The following is a 23,298-nucleotide window of genomic DNA, read 5'->3' as shown; positions in this document are numbered from 1 at the left end:
GTGATAAACAAAAGCTAGACCCCATCTCTTTGAAGCGACAACACGTCCAATGAAATACAGGGAAGGCAACGCAGACAAAAGGATAAGGACAACATGCAGCAAAATGCACGTTGATGGGTTGAGTGACAAAATGAAATCAGAGGACACACTCGGGTGGGAAGTCTAAAACAGGTATTGGGTGCAAGGAGACAAGTAGCCAAACCACCTTTTCAAAGCAGCCTTAAACTGCACACAAACATCTGCCGTACAGAAGCAGTGTTTTTCAGCTACTGTTCCGTCAAATACAGTCTGGTATGCCGTGGGAGATTAGGTAATTTCACCTAATTGGGTTAAAAATCTATCCATTTTCTACCGCTTGTCCCTTTTGGGGTTGCTGGAGTCTATCTCAGCTGCATTCGGGCGGAAGGCGGGGTACAGCCTGGACAAGTCGCCACCTCATCGCAGGGCCAACACAGATAGACAGACAACATTCAAACTCACACTCACATTCACACCCTAGGGCCAATCAACCTATTAGCCCCAGGGTACCAGGAGGGAACCAACGCAGTCACGAGGAGAACATGCAAACTCCACACAGAAAGATCCCGAGCCCGGAATTGAACTCAGGACCTTCGTATTGTGAGGCACATGCACTAACCCCTGTGCCACCAAATAATTTTTGCAAACTGGTAATTATAATCCGCAAATGTGTCGATGTTGAGTGTCTGCACTGTCTAGAGCTCGGTAGCGTAACCATGTAATACTCTTCCATATCAGTAGGTGGCATCAGGTAGCTAATTGCTTTGTAGATGTCGGGAACATGGTTTGTCGTGAACACAATATGCAGACAGTGGGAGGGAGCGTGCAGGTAAAACCAAAAATAAACAAAAGGCCAGTGCCGCTAAGAAAAGCTATTGAAGCTTAGGGTAGGTTATGCAAAATTAAACTAAAACTGAACCGGCTGCAAAGTAAACAAAAACAAAATCCTGGACGACAGCAAAGACTTAGTGTGGGGGAGCAGACGGCGTCCACAAAGTACATCCGTACATGACATGACAATCAACAATGTCCCCACAAAGAAGGATAGCGTCCGCACAACTTAAATAGTCTTGATTGCGATTACAAAGCAAATGCGGGGAAATAGCGTTCAAGGAAGACATGAAACTGCTACAGGAAAATACCAACAAAACAGGAACAGCCACCAAAAATAGGAGCGCAAGACAAGAACTAAAACACTACACACAGGAAAACACCAAAAACTTCAAAATAAGTCACGGCGTGATGTGACAGGTCGTGAAAATAGACCCACTGTATTTTTCGGATTATAAGTCGCTCCGGAGTATACGTCGCACCGGCCGAAAATGCATAATAAAGTATGAAAAAATTATATACGTCGGACTGGAGTATAAGTCGCATTTTTGGGAGAAATGTATTTAATTAAATCCAACACCAAGAATAGACTTTTGAAAGGCAATTTAAAATAAATAAAGAATAGTGAACAACAGGCTGAATAAGTGTACGTTATATGAGGCATAAATAACCAACTGAGAAGGTGCCTGCTATGTTAACGTAACATATTATGGTAAGAGTCATTCAAATAACTATAACATATAGAACATGCTATTCCTTTAACTAACAATCTGTCACTCCTAATCGATAAATCCAATAAAATCGTCTTCCTCGATGTCGCTTCCAAACAACTCTACCAACTCCAAAGGTATGCGCCACTTCCTCTTGTCGTTTTCAGCTGCATATTTCACTACGTCCAGCTTGTAATCTGCACTACATGATCTCCTTTTCGGTGCCATTTTTGTTCAGCCCTTCTCAGTTTTTAGAAATACCGCCAACGATGAAATGATCCATGTTAATAGCTACGGCAGTAGCATGTAGCATATAGCAGTTAGCATTCCATGACCCACAATGCACTTCTGCCATGACCCTCCCCCGGTAAATTCTTATTGGTTGACGTGTGTATGACAATTGCTGACATTTTCTTCGTCTCTTCCGCGAATGAGATAAATAATATTATTTGATATTTTACAGTAATTAGGGTTGGGTGTCGTTTGAATTCGAACTATTCCGATTCCGATTCTTTGTTTGGATTCAGATTCCTGACGATTCTCGATTCCGATTCTTTCTTTTTTTTAAAAAAAAAGGCAGGGTCAAAAAAAAAGTTTAGGATATTTTAAATTAGCTAGCTAACCTACAGTCTTTCTCATCAATCAATCAATCAATGTTTACTTATATAGCCCTAAATCACTAGTGTCTCAAAGGGCTGCACAAACCACCACGACATCCTCGGTAGGCCCACATAAGGGCAAGGAAAACTCACACCCAGTGGGACATCGGTGACAATGATGACTATGAGAACCTTGGAGAGGAGGAAAGCAATGGATGTCGAGCGGGTCTAACATGATACTGTGAAAGTTCAATCCACAATGAATCCAACACAGTCGCGAGAGTCCAGTCCAAAGCGGATCCAACACAGCAGCGAGAGTCCCGTTCACAGCGGAGCCAGCAGGAAACCATCCCAAGCGGAGGCGGATGAATGAAATAGTCTGACATTCACCATCAATTCTAATTCTATTAATTTTTATGAACTTTACTATAAATTCCTCACAGGGCGGTTTTCAACTAGAATATAAATATCAAATCTATGAACTTGAATATAAATATTATAAATTATGAATACATTTTCACAGGGGTACACTTTCATCAAGAGAGCTTTATTTCTGAAAACCTCATGAAAACACATTTACACACACAAGTGTATGATGCTGCAGGTACTTAAACATGTTACCGTTCTCCCACTGATGGGCTAACCTGGTGCAGAAAAGCAAATAAACCATAAGAAACAACTTGCAAAACCCAGTCCTGATTAGCAGCAGGTACAGTATAAAATCAGAGACAGTTCTTGTTTTTAGGAAAATGACCATATCCGCCTTCTCAGGCAGGATGCGTGAGCGTTTCTGGACGGATAGTGTCTCCTGTCCAAGACGGGACACGCATTTATTTGTACTCCATGAACTCGGAGGTGCTTCATCATGTTCGAAGCACGTGTTACATTTTGCCGATATTTCATTTTTTTCCAGTAAAATAAAGCCACACTTTTGACCGTCGACGCCCGCTATCCATGCTTGTCTGACTCGCTCGGCTACATAGGCTAGGCTATGCTAACACTTCCGGCGGTGGACGCTTCTTCGTTGGTGTTCAGTGGCTTCTTCTTCCGGGTTGGCGGACTCATAATTTTTTTTCCAGTCGGCGGACTGGGTATCGAAACTAGGAATCGAAATTTAAACTTTTGAACGATTCTGGGAGAATCGGAAAGTTAGTCCCGGTTCCAATCGATATTCGATACCCATCCCTAACGGTAATGTGTTAATAATTTCACACATCAATCAATCAATCAATGTTTACTTATATAGCCCTAAATCACTAGTGTCTCAAAGGGCTGCACAAACCACTACGACATCCTCGGTAGGCCCACATAAGGGCAAGGAAAACTCACACCCAGTGGGACGTCGGTGACAATAATGACCCAGTGGGACGTCGGTGACAATGATGACTATGAGAACATCATACTGTGATACTGATGATACTGATGACTATGAGAACATATGAGAACATGATACTGTGAAAGATCAATCCATAATGGATCCAACACAGTCGCGAGAGTCCAGTCCAAAGCGGATCCAACACAGCAGCGAGAGTCCCGTTCACAGCGGAGCCAGCAGGAAACCATCCCAAGCGGAGGCTGATCAGCAGTGCAGAGATGTCCCCAGCCGATACACAGGCGAGCAGTACATGGCCACCGGATCGGACCGGACTCCCTCCACAAAGGAGAGTGGGACATAGAAGAAAAAGAAAAGAAACGGCAGATCAACTGGTCTAAAAAGGAGGTCTATTTAAAGGCTCGAGTATACAAATGAGTTTTAAGGTGAGACTTAAATGCTTCTACTGAAGTGGCATCTCGAACTTTTACCGGGAGGGCATTCCAGAGTACTGGAGCCCGAAATGAAAAAGCTCTACAGCCCGCAGACTTTTTTTGGGCTTTGGGGATCACTAATAAGCCGGAGTCCTGAGTATAAGTCGCGCCCCCGGCCAAACTATGAAAAAAAACTGCGACTTGTAGTCCGAAAAATACGGTACATAAAGACAAAAGCGATTGTGATGCATAGTCGGTTATGGTTTAAATTCATACCCAACAATTGCGAGAACTACTTTTCACTGTTAATATCGGCTACTGAGTTTCATTGTTGTATGTTTTCTGCTAGTGGGATTTTTTTCAATAAAGAAAAAATGTGCCTTGGCTCAGGAAAGGTTGAAAAACACTGCCGTACGGTATGGCTATCAGGCTCCGGCTGAAGGGTCACATGGGCACCATGTGTGCTCGCCAATGGCCTCTCAGCTTATCAACAAACAGGGCAGGATGGAGGGACGGATAACAGATATGTGTCGGGGGAGGGGTGAGCAAACGTCAGTGAGTGTGTATGTACGTATGTATATACGTGTATGCGTGTGAGAGAACTGGAGAGGCTCACTTGCCGCTGATTGATTGCAAAGTGAGCCTGCAATGTGTAACATTCAAAGTATATGCAAAGGTGCAACGCTGCTTGAATATATAATACATGACAACAATATGACAGCATCAGCATTCGGCACACAAAGTGTTCTTTAAGGTCCCTGCGTAATTATTGCTTCACAAAAGGTCTTATTCACTCACTTTCACCGGGTAACATATAAGTCTTTGTTTGAACTGCGGCTCACATCAAAGAACAGGATGTGTCAGACGGCACCGAACCATCCCCAGTACCCATTTACACCATAGAACAATTACTGAGAGAATCACATTTAGCGACAAAGAACGACATTCGGCTAATTTCCCCCCTCTTTTTATCATACTGATCCAAAAACTACAAAGGGGTACATTTCTAAGGGGGTATAGGCAGCAGGCGAGAGAAACTAGTTCCCTAAATGCTACAAATCCATTTCAAAACAAAGCACACACAAACGAAAGCATGGAAAATGGCAGAAATCAAAGATACACTTCTTGCAATTCCAGGGTGGGCAAAAAAAACAAAAGACAAATGTGGTTTCACTTACTATCATATAGACCAGTGGTTCTCAACCTTTTCTCAGTGATGTAACCCCCTGTGAACATTTTTTTAATGTTGTGTTAGCAAGCAAGGCTATTTAAGTTGTTGCCATCCTTCTTCGTGTGCACAATGTTGATTGTCGTGTCATGTTCGGATGTACTTTGTGGACGACGTAAGTTTTTGCTGTCGTCCAGCATTTGGTTTCTGTTTACTTTGTAGCCAGTTCAGTTTTACTTTCGCTTTGCATAGCCACTGCCTTTTCCTTTCCCTTTTGTTAATTTTTGGTTTAAGCATTGCATACCTTTTTACCTGCACGCTGTCTCCCGCTGTGTTCTGCATATTGGGATCTCAACAAACCATCTTCGTCTCACCCGACACATTCCGACGTTTGCAAAGCAATTAACTACCCGCTGCCACCTACTGACATGGAGTATTACGTGGTCACTCTGCCAAGTTCTACACAGCACAGACACTAAGCAACGGCACATTATTTCCATCCATTTTCTACAGCTTGTCCCGTTTGGAGTCCCAGGGGGGTCGGTCGCCGGGGCCTCAGCTATTTGCAGATTATAATTATTGATTTGCAAAAAATATTTTTGGACCAATTAAGTGAAGTTGCCGAATTTCCCGCAGCAGACCAGACAGTATCTCACGGCACACTAGTGTGCCGCGGCACAGTGGTTGAAACACACTGATGTAGACAAAACGTTGTTGTGTGCACTTCTACTCTTGAACACCGCATTTGGAAAGAAATAAGAAATGAATACAATCCAATACAAGATATATGAAAAACTGCAAGTACTATAATTATGTGTATATATTAATGTTGTCCCGATACCAATATCAATACTTTTCGGTACATTTCTAACTAAAGGGGACCACAAAAAAATTACATTATTGGCTTCATTTTAACAAAAAATCTTACGGTACATTAAACATATGTTTCTTGTTGCAAAAACTTGCCTTTGATTAGTAAGTAAGCAAACAAAGGCTCCTACATTAGCTGCTAGCATATTTTGTCATTTATCATTCTATTGTTTTATGAAAATATTAAAGACAAGTGGTAGAAAATATATTAATAATCTACTTGTTCGTTATCCCATCCATCCATTTCCTACCGCTTATTCCCTTTTGGGGTGGCGGAGGGGCGCTGGTGCCTATCTCAGCTACAATTGGGCGGAAGGCGGGGTACACCCTGGACAAGTCGCCACCTCATCGCAGTACTTGTTCATTATCTGCTTACTTTCTCTCTTAACATGTTCTATCTACACTTCTGTTAAAATGGACCGGTACTTTTTAGAGGTTGTATAGTACCAAAAATTATTAATTAGTATCGCGGTACTATACTAATACCGGTATACCGTACAACCCAACTATATATGGTGTAAAAATTCACAAAAATGTTACCTCTCTTGCAGAAAAAAGGTGGGTACGTTTTGTGAAAAAAACATAATATCGATTTTTTTCTCCAAAACAGCCATTGTAATTCAATTTGCAATTTTTATATTTTATACATAAAAATGCATGCAACTGCGAAAATAAGTGAGGGAAGATGTGTTACTTTTAGACTGTCAATCCACATATCCTTGTCTCCGGGTGCCGCACATTAGAACAATATGCTATAATTTACTTAAAAAAAAAAAATGTGGTTTTAAGCTGACAGACTCAGGGCTTTGTCTAAATATACTGGAGAAAAAAAACATAAAAACTATACAGTGATTACTATGCAATCTAATCCATCCATCCATCCATTTTTCTACCCTTTGGGGACGCGGGGGTCGCTGGTGCCTATCTGAGCTATAATTGGGCGGAAGGCAGTGTACACCCTGGACAAGTCGCCACCTCATCGCAGGGCCAACACAGATAGACAGACAACATTCACACTCACATTCACACACTAGGGCCAATTTAGTGTTGCCAATCAACCTATCCCCAGGTACAGTGGTTCTCAAATGGGGGTACGCGTACCCCGGGGGGTACTTGAAGATATGCCAAGGGGTACGTGAGATTTTTTTTTAACCTTCCTCTTGTGTTAGCTTTCTGTTACCGTCTTTTATGTTAACGGGTCGGTTTTGACCCATGTCTTAAATCAGCTGTAAAATACACTAAAAACAATGATCTATCATCCAATTTGTTTCTCATGTCTTGGTTACCTCGTTAGGCTTCCTTATCCTTGAAAATATCGGTTTTAATATTTTTGGTTTGGGCCATTGGGCCTTTTTTTGTCAGTATACCCCTCGATTTCAATTTTGAAAAATGGCAAAACGAACCTCAAGAGAATCATATACATAAAAAAAAGGTTGTTGTGTTACCTAACTATTACTAAGGGGTATTAGAACACATCTCTTAAATAAATGTGTTTTATTTTTTTTTTCATTTTAAGAATTTTAACTATAGTAACATCTATGGTGTTACGGGTCAATTTGGACCCATATATATTTACTTCAGGAAAAAGGCTAAAAAGTATTTTTTTCAGCAACAGAAATCCAACATCAAACAAACAACAACCAATCAAGCAAATGAAACCAAGAGAAATAGATTACTAGTTCCAAAACTAATAAAAAACTAAATCAGAGTGGCAAAAAGTGACACTTTTAGTGTCCGTCTTTTATTTGTTTTTGTACAGGATAACAAGGTAAAATGAGAATCCACTAAAGCTCACATGATTGGGAGAGGAGCTGGATGTCAGTGTGTTCAGTTTTGGCTCTACTTAGTGCTTTATCATCTTATTTTTATAACTGGGTCGAAACCGACCCTAACAACACCAAGGGCATAATTTCTACCAGAGCATTTTATAATTTAGTGAAAAAAATTAAAATGTTTTATTTTGTTGACAAAGAGGTTCCTGACAAAGTCAAAAAGCTTTGATGCAAAAAAATAAATGTATGTGGTGTTTTTATGCATTTAAAAACTAAAACGGGTCGGTGCCGACCCTAACCCAAGACGAAGGTTAATATTCTAAAAATAGCAACAATTTAAAAATCCTTTATAAATATATTTATTGAATAATAATTCTAAAAAAATATGAATGTAAGTTCATAAACTGTGAAAAGAAATACAACAATGCAATATTCAGTGTTGACAGCTTGATATTTTTGTGGACATGTTCCATAAATATTGATGTTAAAGATTTCTTTTTTTGTGAAGAAATGTTTAGAATTAAGTTGATGAATCCAGATGGATCTCTATTACAATCCCCAAAAAGGGCACTTTAAGTTGATGATTACTTCTATGTGCAGAAATCTTTATTTATAACTGAATCACTTGTTTATTTTTTAACGAGTTTTTTGTTATTTTTATATCTTTTTTCCAAATAGTTCAAGAAAGACCACTACAAATGAGCAAAAAAATAAATCCAAAACTAATGACATAGTGTTGTATTTTACTTCTTTATCTCTTTTTTTTCAACCAAAAATGCTTTGCTCTGATTAGGGGGTACTTGAATTAAAAAAATATTCACACTGCAAAAAGGTTGAGAACCACTGCCCAGATGCATGTCTTTGGAAGTGGGAGGAAGCCGGAGTACCAAGAGGGAACCCACGCAGTCACGGGGAGAACATGCAAACTCCACACAGAAAGATCCCGAGCCTGGGATTAAACCCAGGACTACTAAGGACCTTCGTATTGTGAGGCAGACACACTAACCCCTCTCTCCACCGTGCTGCACCAATCTAATCATAACACATAATAATGCGACTAACCGGATATAAACATTTATTTCTCATTACTGTATAATTCTTTACTATTGTACTGTAATTGGAAGGAAAACCACTGTGTTATTCTAAAAATATATAAACAAACAAAACAATAACATCAACTCTTTTCTGTAAGCAAACATTTAACGGGGCGGTATAGCTCGGTTGGTAGAGTGGCCGTGCCAGCAACTTGAGGGTTGCAGGTTCGATTCCCGCTTCCGCCATCCTAGTCACTGCCGTTGTGTCCTTGGGCAAGACACTTTACCCACGTGCTGCCAGTGCCACCCACACTGGTTTAAATGTCACTTAGATATTGGGTTTCACTATGTAAAGCGCTTTGAGTCACTAGAGAAAGGCGCTATATAAATATAATTCACTTCACTTCACTTAACTTAAACATTGAATTTCTTAAAGTGCATGTTTTCCAGTTGGAAAAACGAGGTTGGATGTTTTTGTTTATTGCCATCCTGTGGGAAACACTGCAGTACGACATAGCACTGCAACCTACAACTACAACAAAAGACGTTTTGTGTCATTGTCGGCTTTGTAAAGACTTGATGTAGGTCTCATATTGGATGTAGTCAGCTGGAGGCGTGTCTTAATGAAATTAAACAATGGATGTCCGCTAACTTTTTGCAACTCAACGCCAAAAAAACGGAAATGCTGATTATCGGTCCTGCTAGACACCGAACTCTATTTAATAATACAACTCTAACATTTGACAACCAAACAATTAAACAAGGCGACACGGTAAAGAATCTGGGTATTATCTTCGACCCAACTCTCTCCTTTGAGGCACACATTAAAAGCGTTACTAAAACGGCCTTCTTTCATCTCCGTGATATCGCTAAAATTCGCTCCATTCTGTCCACTAAAGACGCTGAGATCATTATCCATGCGTTTGTTACGTCTCGCCTCGACTACTGTAACGTATTATTTTCGGGTCTCCCCATGTCTAGCATTAAAAGATTACAGTTGGTACAAAATGCGGCTGCTAGACTTTTGACAAGAACAAGAAAGTTTGATCACATTACGCCTGTACTGGCTCACCTGCACTGGCTTCCTGTGCACTTAAGATGTGACTTTAAGGTTTTACTACTTACGTATAAAATACTACACGGTCTAGCTCCATCCTATCTTGCCGATTGTATTGTACCATATGTCCCGGCAAGAAATCTGCGTTCAAAGGACTCCGGCTTGTTAGTGACTCCCAAAGCCCAAAAAAAGTCTGCGGGCTATAGAGCGTTTTCCGTTCGGGCTCCAGTACTCTGGAATGCCCTCCCGGTAACAGTTCGAGATGCCACCTCAGTAGAAGCATTTAAGTCTCATCTTAAAACTCATCTGTATACTGTAGCCTTTAAATAGACTCCCTTTTTAGACCAGTTGATCTGCTGTTTCTTTTCTTTTTCTTCTATGTCCCACTCTCCCCTGTGGAGGGGGTCCGGTCCGATCCGGTGGCCATGTACTGCTTGCCTGTGTATCGGCTGGGGACATCTCTGCGCTGCTGATCCGCCTCGACATCTCTGCGCTGCTGATCCGCCTCCGCTTGGGATGGTTTCCTGCTGGCTCCGCTGTGAACGGGACTCTCGCTGCTGAGTTGGACCCGCTTTGGACTGGACTCTCGCGACTATGTTGGATCCATTGTGGATTGAACTTTCACAGTATCATGTTAGACCCGCTCGACATCCATTGCTTTCCTCCTCTCTAAGGTTCTCATAATCATTATTGTCACAGACGTCCCACTGGATCATTATTGTCACCGATGTCCCACTGGGTGTGAGTTTTCCTTGCCCTTATGTGGGCCTACCGAGGATGTCGTAGTGGTTTGTGCAGCCCTTTGAGACACTAGTGATTTAGGGCTATATAAGTAAACATTGATTGATTGATTGATTAGATGCACGGGAACACCGAATGACAACCAATTAGCCTGAATGGATCGTCTGTGTGCAGATATTTTTGAACGCCTTCTTACTGGGAGCAATTGCACCTACTAAAAGTAATCATTCCGTGCAAACTGACGTCATAGTTGGCGTCCCGATGACAGCGCCTTGATAAAAATGAACTGTCGGTGACCGAGGTAAGACTTTTTTGGATGTCTGTAAAATGTGTTGCAAGCACAAAAATAGGAGGCTAGTGTAAATATTATGAGACTCATAAGTCCCTTAAACAGCTCCAGAGAATTTGGAAAAAATTCTGAATAAAACATCTAAGACGATAAGCCAACAGACATTTGGAACATGTGTCCGCCAGGCCTCTACTGACCTGTTCCTAAAACACTCACCTCCCACCTGTACATTATTTTCAAAGAGAGCACAAATATTATTGTCTTTGGTACACGCACCTCATCGCACTTAATTTTATTTCCCCTCGGATCAACAAGTGGACCAAAAGACAAATCAATGATAAACGTTTTAGATAGAGGTGTCCGAAAATGGCTTTTTTGCCGATATCCGATATTTTCCAACTCTTAATTACCGATACTGATCTATACAGTCATGGTATAACACATTAGTATGCCTAATTGTGTTGTGATGCCCCGCTGGATGCACTAAACCAGGGGTGCCCACACTTTTTCTGCAGGCGAGCTACTTTTCAATTGACCAACTCGAGGGGATCTACCTCATTTATATATATCATTTATATTTATTTATTTATGAAAGAGACATTTTTGTAAACAAGTTAAATGTGTTTAATGATAATACAAGCATGTGTAACACATATAGATGTCTTTCTTTCACGAAGACAAGAATATAAGTTGGTGTATTACCTGATTCTGATGACTTGCATTGATTGGAATCAGACAGTAATGATGATAACGCTCACATTTTCAAATGGAGGAGAAAAAAAGTTGTCCTTTCAGTACAATACCACATGAAAGTGCTTGGTTTTTGGCATCTAATTCATCCAGCTTCCATACACTTTACAAGAAAAACATTGAAGGCAAATTCCGTAGCTTGCTTGATTGACATTCACGGCACCCGAGGGTCTTGTGAGATGACGCTGGCTGCTGCCAGTTCATTATTATGAAAAAATGACCGAAAGGAAGGCGAGAAACACTTTTTATTTCAACAGACTCTCGCGCCGTCCCTTCCGTCAAAACTCTAAAAGCCTACTGCACATTTCCTATCTTCACAATAAAAGCCCTGCTTCATGCTGTCTGCGCTAACAAAATAAGAGTCTCGGAAAGCTGGCGTGCACATCACTTGTGCACGCCAGCTTTCTGAGGGATCGCTTGTGCACGCCACTTTTCCGAGACTCTGTATTTAGTTAGCGCAGGCAGCATGAAGCAGGGCTTTTATTGTGAAGATAGGAAATGTGCAGTCGGCCTTTAGAGTTTTGACGGAAGGTACGGCGCGAGAGTCTGTTGAAATAAAAAGTGTTTCTCGCCTTCCTCTCGGTCATATTTTCATAATAATGATCTTGCAGCAGCCAGCGTCATCTCACAAGACCCTCCGGTACCGTGAATGTCATTTAAGTGACGTCTTGGTGAAGATTGATGATCACTAATTTTTAGGTCTATTTTTTTTAAAAGCCTGGCTGGAGATCGACTGACACACCCCCCGCGGTCGACTGGTAGCTCGCGATCGACGTAATGGGCACCCCTGCACTAAACAATGTAACAAGGTTTTCCAAAATAAATCAACTCAAGTTATGGAAAAAAAATGCCAACATGGCACTGCCATAGTCACAAAGTGCATTATTTTTTTTAACATGCCTCAAAACAGAAGCTTGGAATTTGGGACATGCTCTCCCTGAGAGAGTATGAGGAGGTTGGGCAGGTTTGGAGGGGGCGGGGTAGTGGGTAGCTAGGGGTGTATATTGTAGCATCCCGGAAGAGTTAGTGTTGCAAGGGGTTCTGGGTATTTGTTCTGTTGTGTTACGGTCCGAATGTTCTCCAGAAATGTTGTTGTTGTGGGTTGTACTTGTATAGCGCTTTTCTACCTTCAAGGTACTCAAAGCGCTTTGACACTATTTCCACATTCACCCATTCACACACACATTCACACACTGATGGAGGGAGCTGCCATGCAAGGCGCTAGCCAGCACCCATCAGGAGCAAGGGTGAAGTGTCTTGCTCAAGGACACAGCGGACATGACGAGGTTGGTACTAGGTGGGGATTGAACCAGGGACCCTCGCGTTGCGCACGGCCACTCTCCCCACTGCAAATGTGTTTGTCATTCTTGCAATGTTAATATTTCATCATTGATATATAAACTATCAGACTGCGTGGTCGGTAGTAGTGGCTTTCAGTAGGCCTTTAACGTTTAACTTTAAATAAAAAAATCTAAGTTTTTTTTTATAATGGAATGAATCAATTAATCGTTGCAGCCCTAGTAGAGGGTCTTTCCAGTACAGTAACAGTTCAAATAACTAGGTGTCACAATAATTCTGTGTTATTTGTATTTTTTTCTCTTTTGTTAGAGTTGGAAATATTGTAAAGAAAAAAAAAAACGTACAGCCCAGTTATGCAAACCAGGAGAGGACATTAGGATATAGCAAAAGATAGATTTACACTACAAAGATTCTCACAGTGATGACTCCTCTTCCCTGCAAGCTATTTAAGTATCGCCTCATTTTTTTTTAACATTCTAAGCGGCTCACCTCAGTTTTCTCCTCCACACAATGAAGAGCTGAACTCACCACCCTGCCAGGACTGGGAATCCATCCCGGCGAGGTGTGGCCCCTGCTGTGGACGCTCAAGTCCCAGAGAGCTCTTCCTGCAATTCTAATCAAGGTTTGAAAAGGCACAACCTTGGCCTGTAAGCCTGGGTCGCAGCCTATATGAGGAAGAGATCAATCAAGCGGCTCCAAACAGGGCTGAGGGGAGGAAGCTGGGGGACACAGAGAGTCCATGGTCATTTCTGGGAAAGCCGCTCTGCCCTATTAGGAGAAACTTCCTTTCATGCGAGGGCAGGGTACAACTACGTTCCCCTCACCAGTAGTCTCTCTTTAAAGGTAAAAAGTCACATTAGTGGCTGCGTGGGTGGATTAATCGAACATCAATCTTCCCCTAACACTGCAGTGTCTGTCACCACCGTCGTCCTCAGCACGGTCTGACTCACACTTTGTCCATCTGCGTGGGCATGAATGAATGAGTCCTCTGTGGGATATTGCTCCACCTGTAAGCATCTGTGCACCCAGCAAACAGGTGACAGCACATCTTATTACCTGCACCCATGTGCACGCCCAAAACATCAAGTCTTCTCTACCCGTCAAGGAGGTCGACTACTTTCTGCTTCGGTTTTGTAACTCAAACCTGACAAAAGTTAACCTGTATCCTCCTCAGAAGCATGCAGCGTCCTCTGTAGCGTTGTAACTAGGGCTGGGCGATATATTGATCAACTTACGTATAACATACTACACGGTCTAGCTCCAGCCTATCTTGCCGATTGTATTGTACCGTATGTCCCGGCAAGAAATCTGCGTTCAAAAGACTCCGGCTTATTAGTGATTCCTAGAGCTCAAAAAAAGTCTGCGGGCTATAGAGCGTTTTCCGTTCGGGCTCCAGTACTCTGGAATGCCCTCCCGGTAACAGTTCGAGATGCTACCTCAGTAGAAGCATTTAAGTCTCATCTTAAAACTCATCTGTATACTCTAGCCTTTAAATAGACCTCCTTTTAAGACCAGTTGATCTGCCGCTTCTTTTCTTTCTCCTATGTCCCCCCCTCCCTTGTGGAGGGGGTCCGGTCCGATGACCATGGATGAAGTACTGACTGTCCAGAGTCGAGACCCAGGATGGACCGCTCGTCGGGACCCAGGATGGACCGCTCGCCTGTATCGGTTGGGGACATCTCTACGCTGCTGATCCGCTTGAGATGGTTTCCTGTGGACGGGACTCTCACTGCTGTCTTGGAGCCACTATGGATTGAACTTTCACAGTATCATGTTAGACCCGGTCGACATCCATTGCTTTCGGTCCCCTAGAGGGGGGGGGTTGCCCACTTCTGAGGTCCTCTCCAAGGTTTCTCATAGTCAGCATTGTCACTGGGGTCCCACTGGATGTGAATTCTCCCTGCCCACTGGGTGTGAGTTTTCCTTGCCCTTTTGTGGGTTCTTCCGAGGATGTTGTAGTCGTAATGATTTGTGCAGTCCTTTGAGACATTTGTGATTTGGGGCTATATAAATAAACATTGATTGATTGATTGAACTTCAGGGGTCGGCAACCTTTACCAATCAAAGAGTCATTTTGATCCTTTTCACAAAATAAAGAAAATAATGGGAGCCACAAGACTCTTGAAATTTATAATGAAATAACACTGTATAAAGAGTTTTTTTTTGGCTTTGTGCTATGTATAAACCGGGGGTCTCAGACACGCGGCGCGCAATTAAATATGAAGATTTGATGTTATCGGTCTAGCTCCATCCTATCTTGCCGATTGTATTGTACTATATGTCCCGGCAAGAAATCTGCGTTCAAAGGACTCCGGCTTATTAGTGATTCCCAAAGCCCAAAAAAAGTCTGCGGGCTATAGAGCGTTTTCCGTTCGGGCTCCAGTACTCTGGAATGCCCTCCCGGTAACAGTTCGAGATGCTACCTCAGTAGAAGCATTTAAGTCTCACCTTAAAACTCATTTGTATACTCTAGCCTTTAAATAGACTCCCTTTTTAGACCAGTTGATCTGCTGTTTCTTTTCTTTTTCTTCTATGTCCCACTCTCCCCTGTGGAGGGGGTCCGGTCCGATCCGGTGGCCATGTACTGCTTGCCTGTGTATCGGCTGGGGACATCTCTGCGCTGCTGATCCGCCTCCGCTTGGGATGGTTTCCTGCTGGCTCCGCTGTGAACGGGACTCTCGCTGCTGTGTTGGATCCGCTTTGGACTGGACTCTTGCGACTGTGTTGGATCCATTGTGGATTGAACTTTCACAGTATCATGTTAGACCCGCTCGACATCCATTGCTTTCCTCCTCTCTAAGGTTCTCATAGTCATTATTGTCACCGACGTCCCACTGGGTGTGAGTTTTCCTTGCCCTTATGTGGGCCTACCGAGGATGTCGTGGTGGTTTGTGCAGCCCTTTGAGACACTAGTGATTTAGGGCTATATAAGTAAACATTGATTGATTGATTGATTGATGTTAGTGCGGCCAGCGAGTTTTATAGGAAAGCCCCTTAGTAGCATCACGCATACAATTCCTCCCGATTTGTCCGGGAGACCCGCGGGTTACAGAGTGACTATTCGCTCGAGCGTCTGCTGAATAATACCCAATCAACACAAATAAGAGCGTGCTACGGTGGCACTGTCTTTAGTGCCCTTCGCAAATTGTACCAACACCTTACCAGTCAGGTCACGTGTGGTATGTGAGTTCTGCAGATACACATATGCGATTGCATGGCATTCTTGTTCAACAGCCGTACAGGTCACACTGAGGGTGCCAGTTTAAACAACTTTAACACTCTTACTAATATGCGCCACACTGTGAACCCACACCAAACAAGAATGACAAACACATTTCGGGAAAACATCCGCACTGTAACACAACATAAACACAACATAACAAATACCCAGAATACCATGCAACCCTGACTCTTCCAGGCTACATTATACACCCCGCTACCACCAACCCCCCCCCCGCCCCTTCCTGCAGTCGGTTGAGGTGTGCGGGGTTGGGGGGGCGGGGTGTATAATGTAGCCTGGAAGAGTCAGGGTTGCATGGGCTTCTGGGTATTTGTTATGTTGTGTTTATGTTGTGTTACAGTGCGGATGTTTTCCCCATTCTTGTTTGGTGTGGGTTCACAGTGTGGCGCATATAAGTAAGAGTGCTAAAGTTGTGTATTTCACAACCTTCAGTGTAACCTGTATGGCTGTTGAACAAGTATGCCTTGCAATCGCTTGAGGATTGGGGTACAGGTTTCACACAATACGTGACCGGCCGGCACGCACATAGTATTGTGTAACAGCGGGCACAATAACAGCGGGATAAAATTACATGTATTAGATGATATTTTGGGGCTTCACGGTGGAAGAGGGGTTAGTGCGTCTGCCTCACAATACGAAGGTCCTGCAGTCCTGGGTTCAAATCCAGGCTCGGGATCTTTCTGTGTGGAGTTTGCATGTTCTCCCCGTGAATGCGTGGGTTCCCTCCGGGTACTCCGGCTTCCTCCCACTTCCAAAGACATGCACCTGGGGATAAGTTGATTGGCAACACTAAATTGGCCCTAGTGTGTGAATGTGAGTGTGAATGTTGTCTGTCTATCTGTGTTGGCCCTGCGATGAGGTGGCGACTTGTCCAGGGTGTACCCCGCCTTCCGCGATAAAAGGGAATAAGCGGTAGAAAATGGATGGATGGAGATGATATTTTGTGTATTGCTATCACGGCCCGCCCTCAATGTTGCTGTCGGAGTGGAAATCGCAGTATACATACCTCAGACAATTTTAGGGAAAGGCACTGAGGTCAGAAGTCTCCCAGTAAATTCGGGAAGCTCGGCAAGTTAACAGCTGAGCCACACCAGAGTGATCAAAGAGCCGCGGGTTGCCGACCCCTGATATACTTGATATATCGCGGGTTTGTCTCTGTGCGATAGAGAAAATGACTATATCGTGATATTCGAGTATACGTTCTCACACAGTTGCTTTGAGCTGCGGCGCGGCACTTCATTATTATTAACCGTCAGCTATCAACCAAAGGGGAGGTGCGCTTCATCTGCGACATCTGGCTGGAGAAATGTGGACTGACAATATCATGCGATGCCAACACACAGCGCTAACACAGGATGCTAACATCAAAGCTAACCCTCGTAGCAGCGGGTTTCAAATGGACCAAGTTTATGGAGAACAACTTATACCCGTGGTTTTAAAGATGGAAGCCCAGTTTTAAAAGGCCTACTGAAATGAGATGTTCCTATTTAAACGGGGATAGCAGGTCCATTCTATGTGTCATACTTGATCATTTCGCAATATTGCCATATTTTTGCTGAAAGGATTTAGTAGAGAACATCGACGATAAAGTTCGAAACTTTTGGTCGCTAATAAAAAAGCCTTGCCTGTACCGGAAGTAGCAGACGATGTGCGCGTGACGTCACGGTTTTGTGGAGCTCCTCACATCCTCACATTGTTTACAATCATGGCCACCAGCAACGAGAGCGATTCGGACCGAGAAAGAGACGATTTCCCCATTAATGTGAGCGAGGATGAAAGATTCGTGGATGACGAAATTTAGAGTGAAGGACTAGAAAAAAAAAAGGAAAAAAAAGACAGGGCAGTGGGAGCGATTAAGATGTTATTAGACATATTTACTAGGATAATTCTGGAAAATCCCTTATCTGCTTATTGTGTTACTAGTGTTGTAGTGAGATTATACTGTTGTACCTGAAAGTTGGAGGGGTGTGGTGAACTCCAGTGTCTCTGAGGGAAGCCACGCAGCTGCCTCTTTGACAGGTGCACGATGAACGACGCAAGCTCCGCTCATGTCTACGGTAAGAGCCGACTTATTACCACAATTTTCTCACCGAAACCTGCCAGTTGACATGGGAACCATGTTCGTTTGACCGCTCGGTTTCATAGTAAAGCTTCACCTTCGGGAATGTAAACAAGGAAACACCGCCTGTGTTTGTGTTGCTATGTGGGCAACCCCACCCCCCTCTAGTGGAGACCAAAAGCAAAGGATGTAATAATGTAATAGACTTAGACAAACTTTAATCATCCACAAGGGAAATTGTTCCACACAGTATCTCAGTTACAAAAAATGGAAAGAATAAGGATGGAAAGGATTGTGCACATAAGGCCACCAAAAGAGTGTGAAAACAAAAAGGTATAAAGTAGACAAAAAATATACCATATTGGCAATAAAAAATAAAAAATATATACTAAAAAGTTAAAGTACCAATGATTATCACACACACTAGGTGTGGTGAAATGTGTCCACTGTATTTGACCCATCCCCTTGTTCACCCCCTGGGAGGTGAGGGGAGCAGTGGGCAGCAGCGGTGCTACGCCCGGGAATCATTTGTGGTTATTTAACTCCCCATTCCAACCCTTGATGCTGAGTGCCAAGCAGGGAGGTAAGGGTTTTTTTTATAGTTTTTGGTATAATATATAACAAATCCCAATTACCATGTACAATATTACAGTATATGTATGTATATATATATATATAATCAAGCATTAGCCAATATGCTAACACATTTAAAAGTCTCTGTAGCCTTATTAACTTAAAAAGGCATTATTTTTGTATTGTTTCAGTTTGATAAATCCACCATAACGTCACCGTGGAGTTTAGCTGACTGGACAGCAAGCTTCCACAGGTAGTGAGTCCATGAGGATGACTTATGTTTTGTTTGATCAGCCGTTTTACTGCCGTGTCACAGACACCATTTGGAAACAATTACGGTATTTGAATAAACATTAAAAAAAATATTTCGTACCGGTATACGTCTGTGGTTTATAGTCCGGCGCGGATAATTTATGTAAACATGTTTTTCCTCTAAAATTTCGTGGGAGCAGATTAAGCCTGAAAAATACTGTGATCTAATGTAGTTTGGCCTAATAATTTCTTTCAAAGGTTGTAACATTTTTTTGTGTTCTAACTATGAAAATATTTGATTAATTAATAATAATTCTACTGTGCAGAAATCCACTTATCACATGTTTGGTCCCAATTAACCAAAGACGGCACCTGAATGGTTAGCCACCCCATACTAGCAGTTTTTCATTATTTAGAACGCACAGGAAAGAGAAAAGTGTGCGTTCTCCTCTCGCATTGACAAGGATCCCAACAGCTTATTTTCACTGACTTTGTCCAACTCTGCTCATTAAAACTTTTTTCTACTAGTCAGTCGGCAAAACTTTCTCGAACGTTGTTGTATTGCGGCTTTCCGCTGTGGCCGCCGTGACAAAAAGACCAAAAACAAACGTCCACTGTAGAGGACCCTGGTTCTCAGGAGCCACTCCTCTAACGCTGTTGTTTTTAATCATAATCATTTTAACAAACCACTCAACCGTCGTCTTAAAGCATACTAAGAGAGAGAAAAAAAAGGCTCTTCTGTCAATTGTTTGCGCCGCAGTCACCAGAGTTGCTAGTTAATCACACAGGTCCGCACTAATAGGTGCCCTGTAGCCATGGGAGAGTAATCTCCATGATAGCCTTTTCTTATTTAACACGAAAGCCAAAAAAAAAAAAAAAAAAACTCATTTCCCAAACGCCATGACGGCTGCACATAACAACCCTCTCTATTTCTGAGGACAGGCAAGGTAATTAATTCCCCCTGCTGCCTGTTTCTCTTCCCGTTCTCTCCCCCTCTATATGAGGCCAAGGGAATGTCATTTACACTAATTACCTTTTGCATAGGCGTCTCAAATTCAACTTTTCCTTTTCATGTTTCCCTCAAACGCATCATCGCCTCTAATATTAAAAAAAGAAATCTTCCCAGTAGAGACAACGTTGATCTCCTGCAACTCTTTATGAATGCCCATCCATCCATTTTCTACCGCTTATTCCCTTTAGGTCAGTGGTTCTTAACCTGGGTTCGATCGAACCCTAGGGGTTCGGCGGAGCCTCCGCCATAAAGGTAAAGACACATCCGACTTTTCGTGTAAATAAAAACTTCTCCCTATCAGCGTATTATGGATACCCCCAAACAATATTCCCTCAAATTTTCTTGCTAAAAACGCATATAAAACTGGTGGGGTTCCATACCTCCAACAAGGTTAAGAACCACTGCTTTAGGTGCTGGTGCCTATCTCAGCTACAATCGGGCGGGAGGCGGCGTACACCCTGGACAAGTCACCACCTCATCGCAGGGCCAACACACATAGACAGACAACATTCACACTCACATTCACACACTCTTTCCATCCATCCATTTTCTACCGCTTATTCCCTTTTGGGGTTGCGGGGGGCGCTGGCGCCTATCTCAGCTACAATCGGGCGGAAGGCAGTGTACACCCTGGACAAGTCACCACCTAATCGCAGGGCCAACATACATAGACAGACAACATTCACACTCACATTCACACACTCTTTCCATCCATCCATTTTCTACCGCTTATTCCCTTTCGGGGTTGCGGGGGGCGCTGGCGCCTATCTCAGCTACAATCGGGCGGAAGGCAGAGTACACCCTGGACAAGTCACCACCTCATCGCAGGGCCAACACACATAGACAGACAACATTCACACTCACATTCACACACTCTTTCCATCCATCCATTTTCCTACCGCTTATTCCCTTTCGGGGTTGCGGGGGGCGCTGGCGCCTATCTCAGCTACAATTGGGCGGAAGGCGGCGTACACCCTGGACAAGTCGCCACCTCATCGCAGGGCCAACACAGATACATTCGCAATCACATTCACACACTCTTTCCATCCATCCATTTTCCTACCGCTTATTCCCTTTCAGGGTTGCGGGGGGCGCTGGCGCCTATCTCAGCTACAATCGGGCGGAAGGCGGCGTACACCCTGGACAAGTCGCCACCTCATCGCAGGGCCAACACAGATACATTCGCAATCACATTCACACACTCTTTCCATCCATCCATTTTCCTACCGCTTATTCCCTTTCAGGGTTGCGGGGGGCGCTGGCGCCTATCTCAGCTACAATCGGGCGGAAGGCAGGGTACACCCTGGACAAGTCATCACCTCATCGCAGGGCCAACACAGATACACAGACAACATTCACACACTCTTTCCATCCATCCATTTTCTACCGCTTATTCCCTTTCGGGGTTGCGGGGGGCGCTGGTGCCTATCTCAGCTACAATCGTGCGGAAGGCAGTGTACACCCTGGACAAGTCACCACCTCATCGCAGGGCCAACACAGATACATTCGCAATCACATTCACACACTCTTTCCATCCATCCATTTTCCTACCGCTTATTCACTTTCAGGGTTGCGGGGGGCGCTGGCGCCTATCTCAGCTACAATCGGGCGGAAGGCAGGGTACACCCTGGACAAGTCACCACCTCATCGCAGGGCCAACACAGATACATTCACAATCACATTCACACACTCTTTCCATCCATCCATTTTCTACCGCTTATTCCCTTTCGCGGTTGCGGGGGGCGCTGGCGCCTATCTCAGCTACAATCGGGCGGAAGGCAGTGTACACCCTGGACAAGTCGCCCCCTCAGACAAACATTCACACTCACATTCACACACTCTTTATGAATGGTTAAAAAAAATAAAAATAAATGAAGGGGATTCCCTTTGATGCCAGCAGAGGGACTATAGAGTAGGGGAGGAAATATTAAACATGAGGCTAAAATAAATATTAGCACCACGGGGGGCGGGGGGGGGGTCATTATTTGCTTTGTGGCGCATGCTCATTTGCATAAACATGCATGCAAAGAAGTGAGACTGCACAAATGAGCAAATATCATTTATGCTAGCGTATATTATTTTGGCCAATTTTTTTAAGGGGATCTTGAACGGCACACATGTGATCATGCAGGCACTTTAAAGTGTTTTAAGGGGTCGGGGGGATGTTGCGTTCAGGGACGTTCATTCAAACACGCTGCAGCCATAGCGAATACGTATTTCTTTTTTTTTTTTTTTTTATCAATAAATAAAGACAAAAAAAATAAAATAAGATTCTCCGTGCAGGTGTTTTATGCGCACGTGTATTATGGGCAAAGTGGAGCGAGAACGGGACAGCGTTCCGTGGGAATAAAGGCAAAGTAAACGCTCTCTGACAGCGGGAACACATGCACCCGACAGCGGGACGTCTTACCTTCGTATACAGGGGCCATCGGTGCAAGGCGTTCGGTTATTCATCGCAAAGAAGAAGAAAATGCAGATTTCCGTTCAAAACTCAAAAAAAATCTGCCATCTTGAAGGGGAGACGTCTCCGGCATTACTGGCCGCGGGTCATCAGCGGAGGGGGAAAGCTCATAATAATAATTCCGGTCTTGTTCCGGTGCCACACGGTGCGGAGGGGGGGGGGGATATATATGTATATATGTATGTATATATTTATATATATCGGCCGCTGACCCCGTCCTCTTCAGTGCGCAGCTCCCGGGATGAGCCGCGATGGTGACGGCGTGTCTTCAGCGCGGCGACATGTCCGCTGGAGTGACGAGTCTGCAAAAAGTTGCCCAGGACTGACTGACTGACTGACTGAGCGCGTACGAGTTGGCTCAGTGTGTACGTGCGCGTGCGTGTGTGTGCGTGCGCGTGCATGTATAGGTATAAACAGTCAAGTGTCGAGCGAGTCGATGCGCGGAAGGGAGAGGTTGGGGGCGCCAGGGAAAGTAATCGTCGCCAAAACACGGATTGACAACTAAAAGGAGCTAAAACAGCGGTGTTGGAGGTACTGAACCCCCCCGGTTTCATATGCGCATCCACCGAACCTTTCTTTAGTGAAACATAAAATGTTTTTAAAATTCAAGACAAAGTTATATGATATTTTACTGGGGCTTCACGGTGGAAGAGGGGTTAGTGCGTCTGCCTCACAATACGACGTTCCTGCAATCCTGGGTTCAAATCCAGGCTCGGGATCTTTCTGTGTGGAGTTTGCATGTTCTCCCCGTGAATGTGTGGGTTCCTCCCACTTCCAAAGACATGCACCTGGGGATAGGTTGATTGGCAACACTAA

The 23,298-nt window shown here is 43.6% G+C and overlaps 1 protein-coding gene across 3 annotated transcripts in view; it reads right to left on the bottom strand.

The window, feature by feature from the left end:
* The window catches only part of hipk2 (homeodomain interacting protein kinase 2), a 352,565-nt gene extending 329,755 nt beyond the window's left edge, over window positions 1-22,810 (bottom strand). For all 3 annotated transcript variants that reach the window (XM_061917854.1, XM_061917853.1, XM_061917855.1), the window contains exon 1: window positions 22,432-22,810. In XM_061917854.1, coding sequence (XP_061773838.1) covers window positions 22,432-22,450 — 19 coding nt within the window. In that variant the 5' untranslated portion in view covers window positions 22,451-22,810. The remainder of the gene's footprint in view (window positions 1-22,431) is intronic.
* Window positions 22,811-23,298: the final 488 nt, after the last annotated feature.

Source organism: Nerophis ophidion, linkage group LG12, assembly GCF_033978795.1.
Source record: "Nerophis ophidion isolate RoL-2023_Sa linkage group LG12, RoL_Noph_v1.0, whole genome shotgun sequence".
NCBI classification, from domain to species: domain Eukaryota; kingdom Metazoa; phylum Chordata; class Actinopteri; order Syngnathiformes; family Syngnathidae; genus Nerophis; species Nerophis ophidion.
This window is presented reverse-complemented; position numbering and strand designations above follow the sequence as displayed.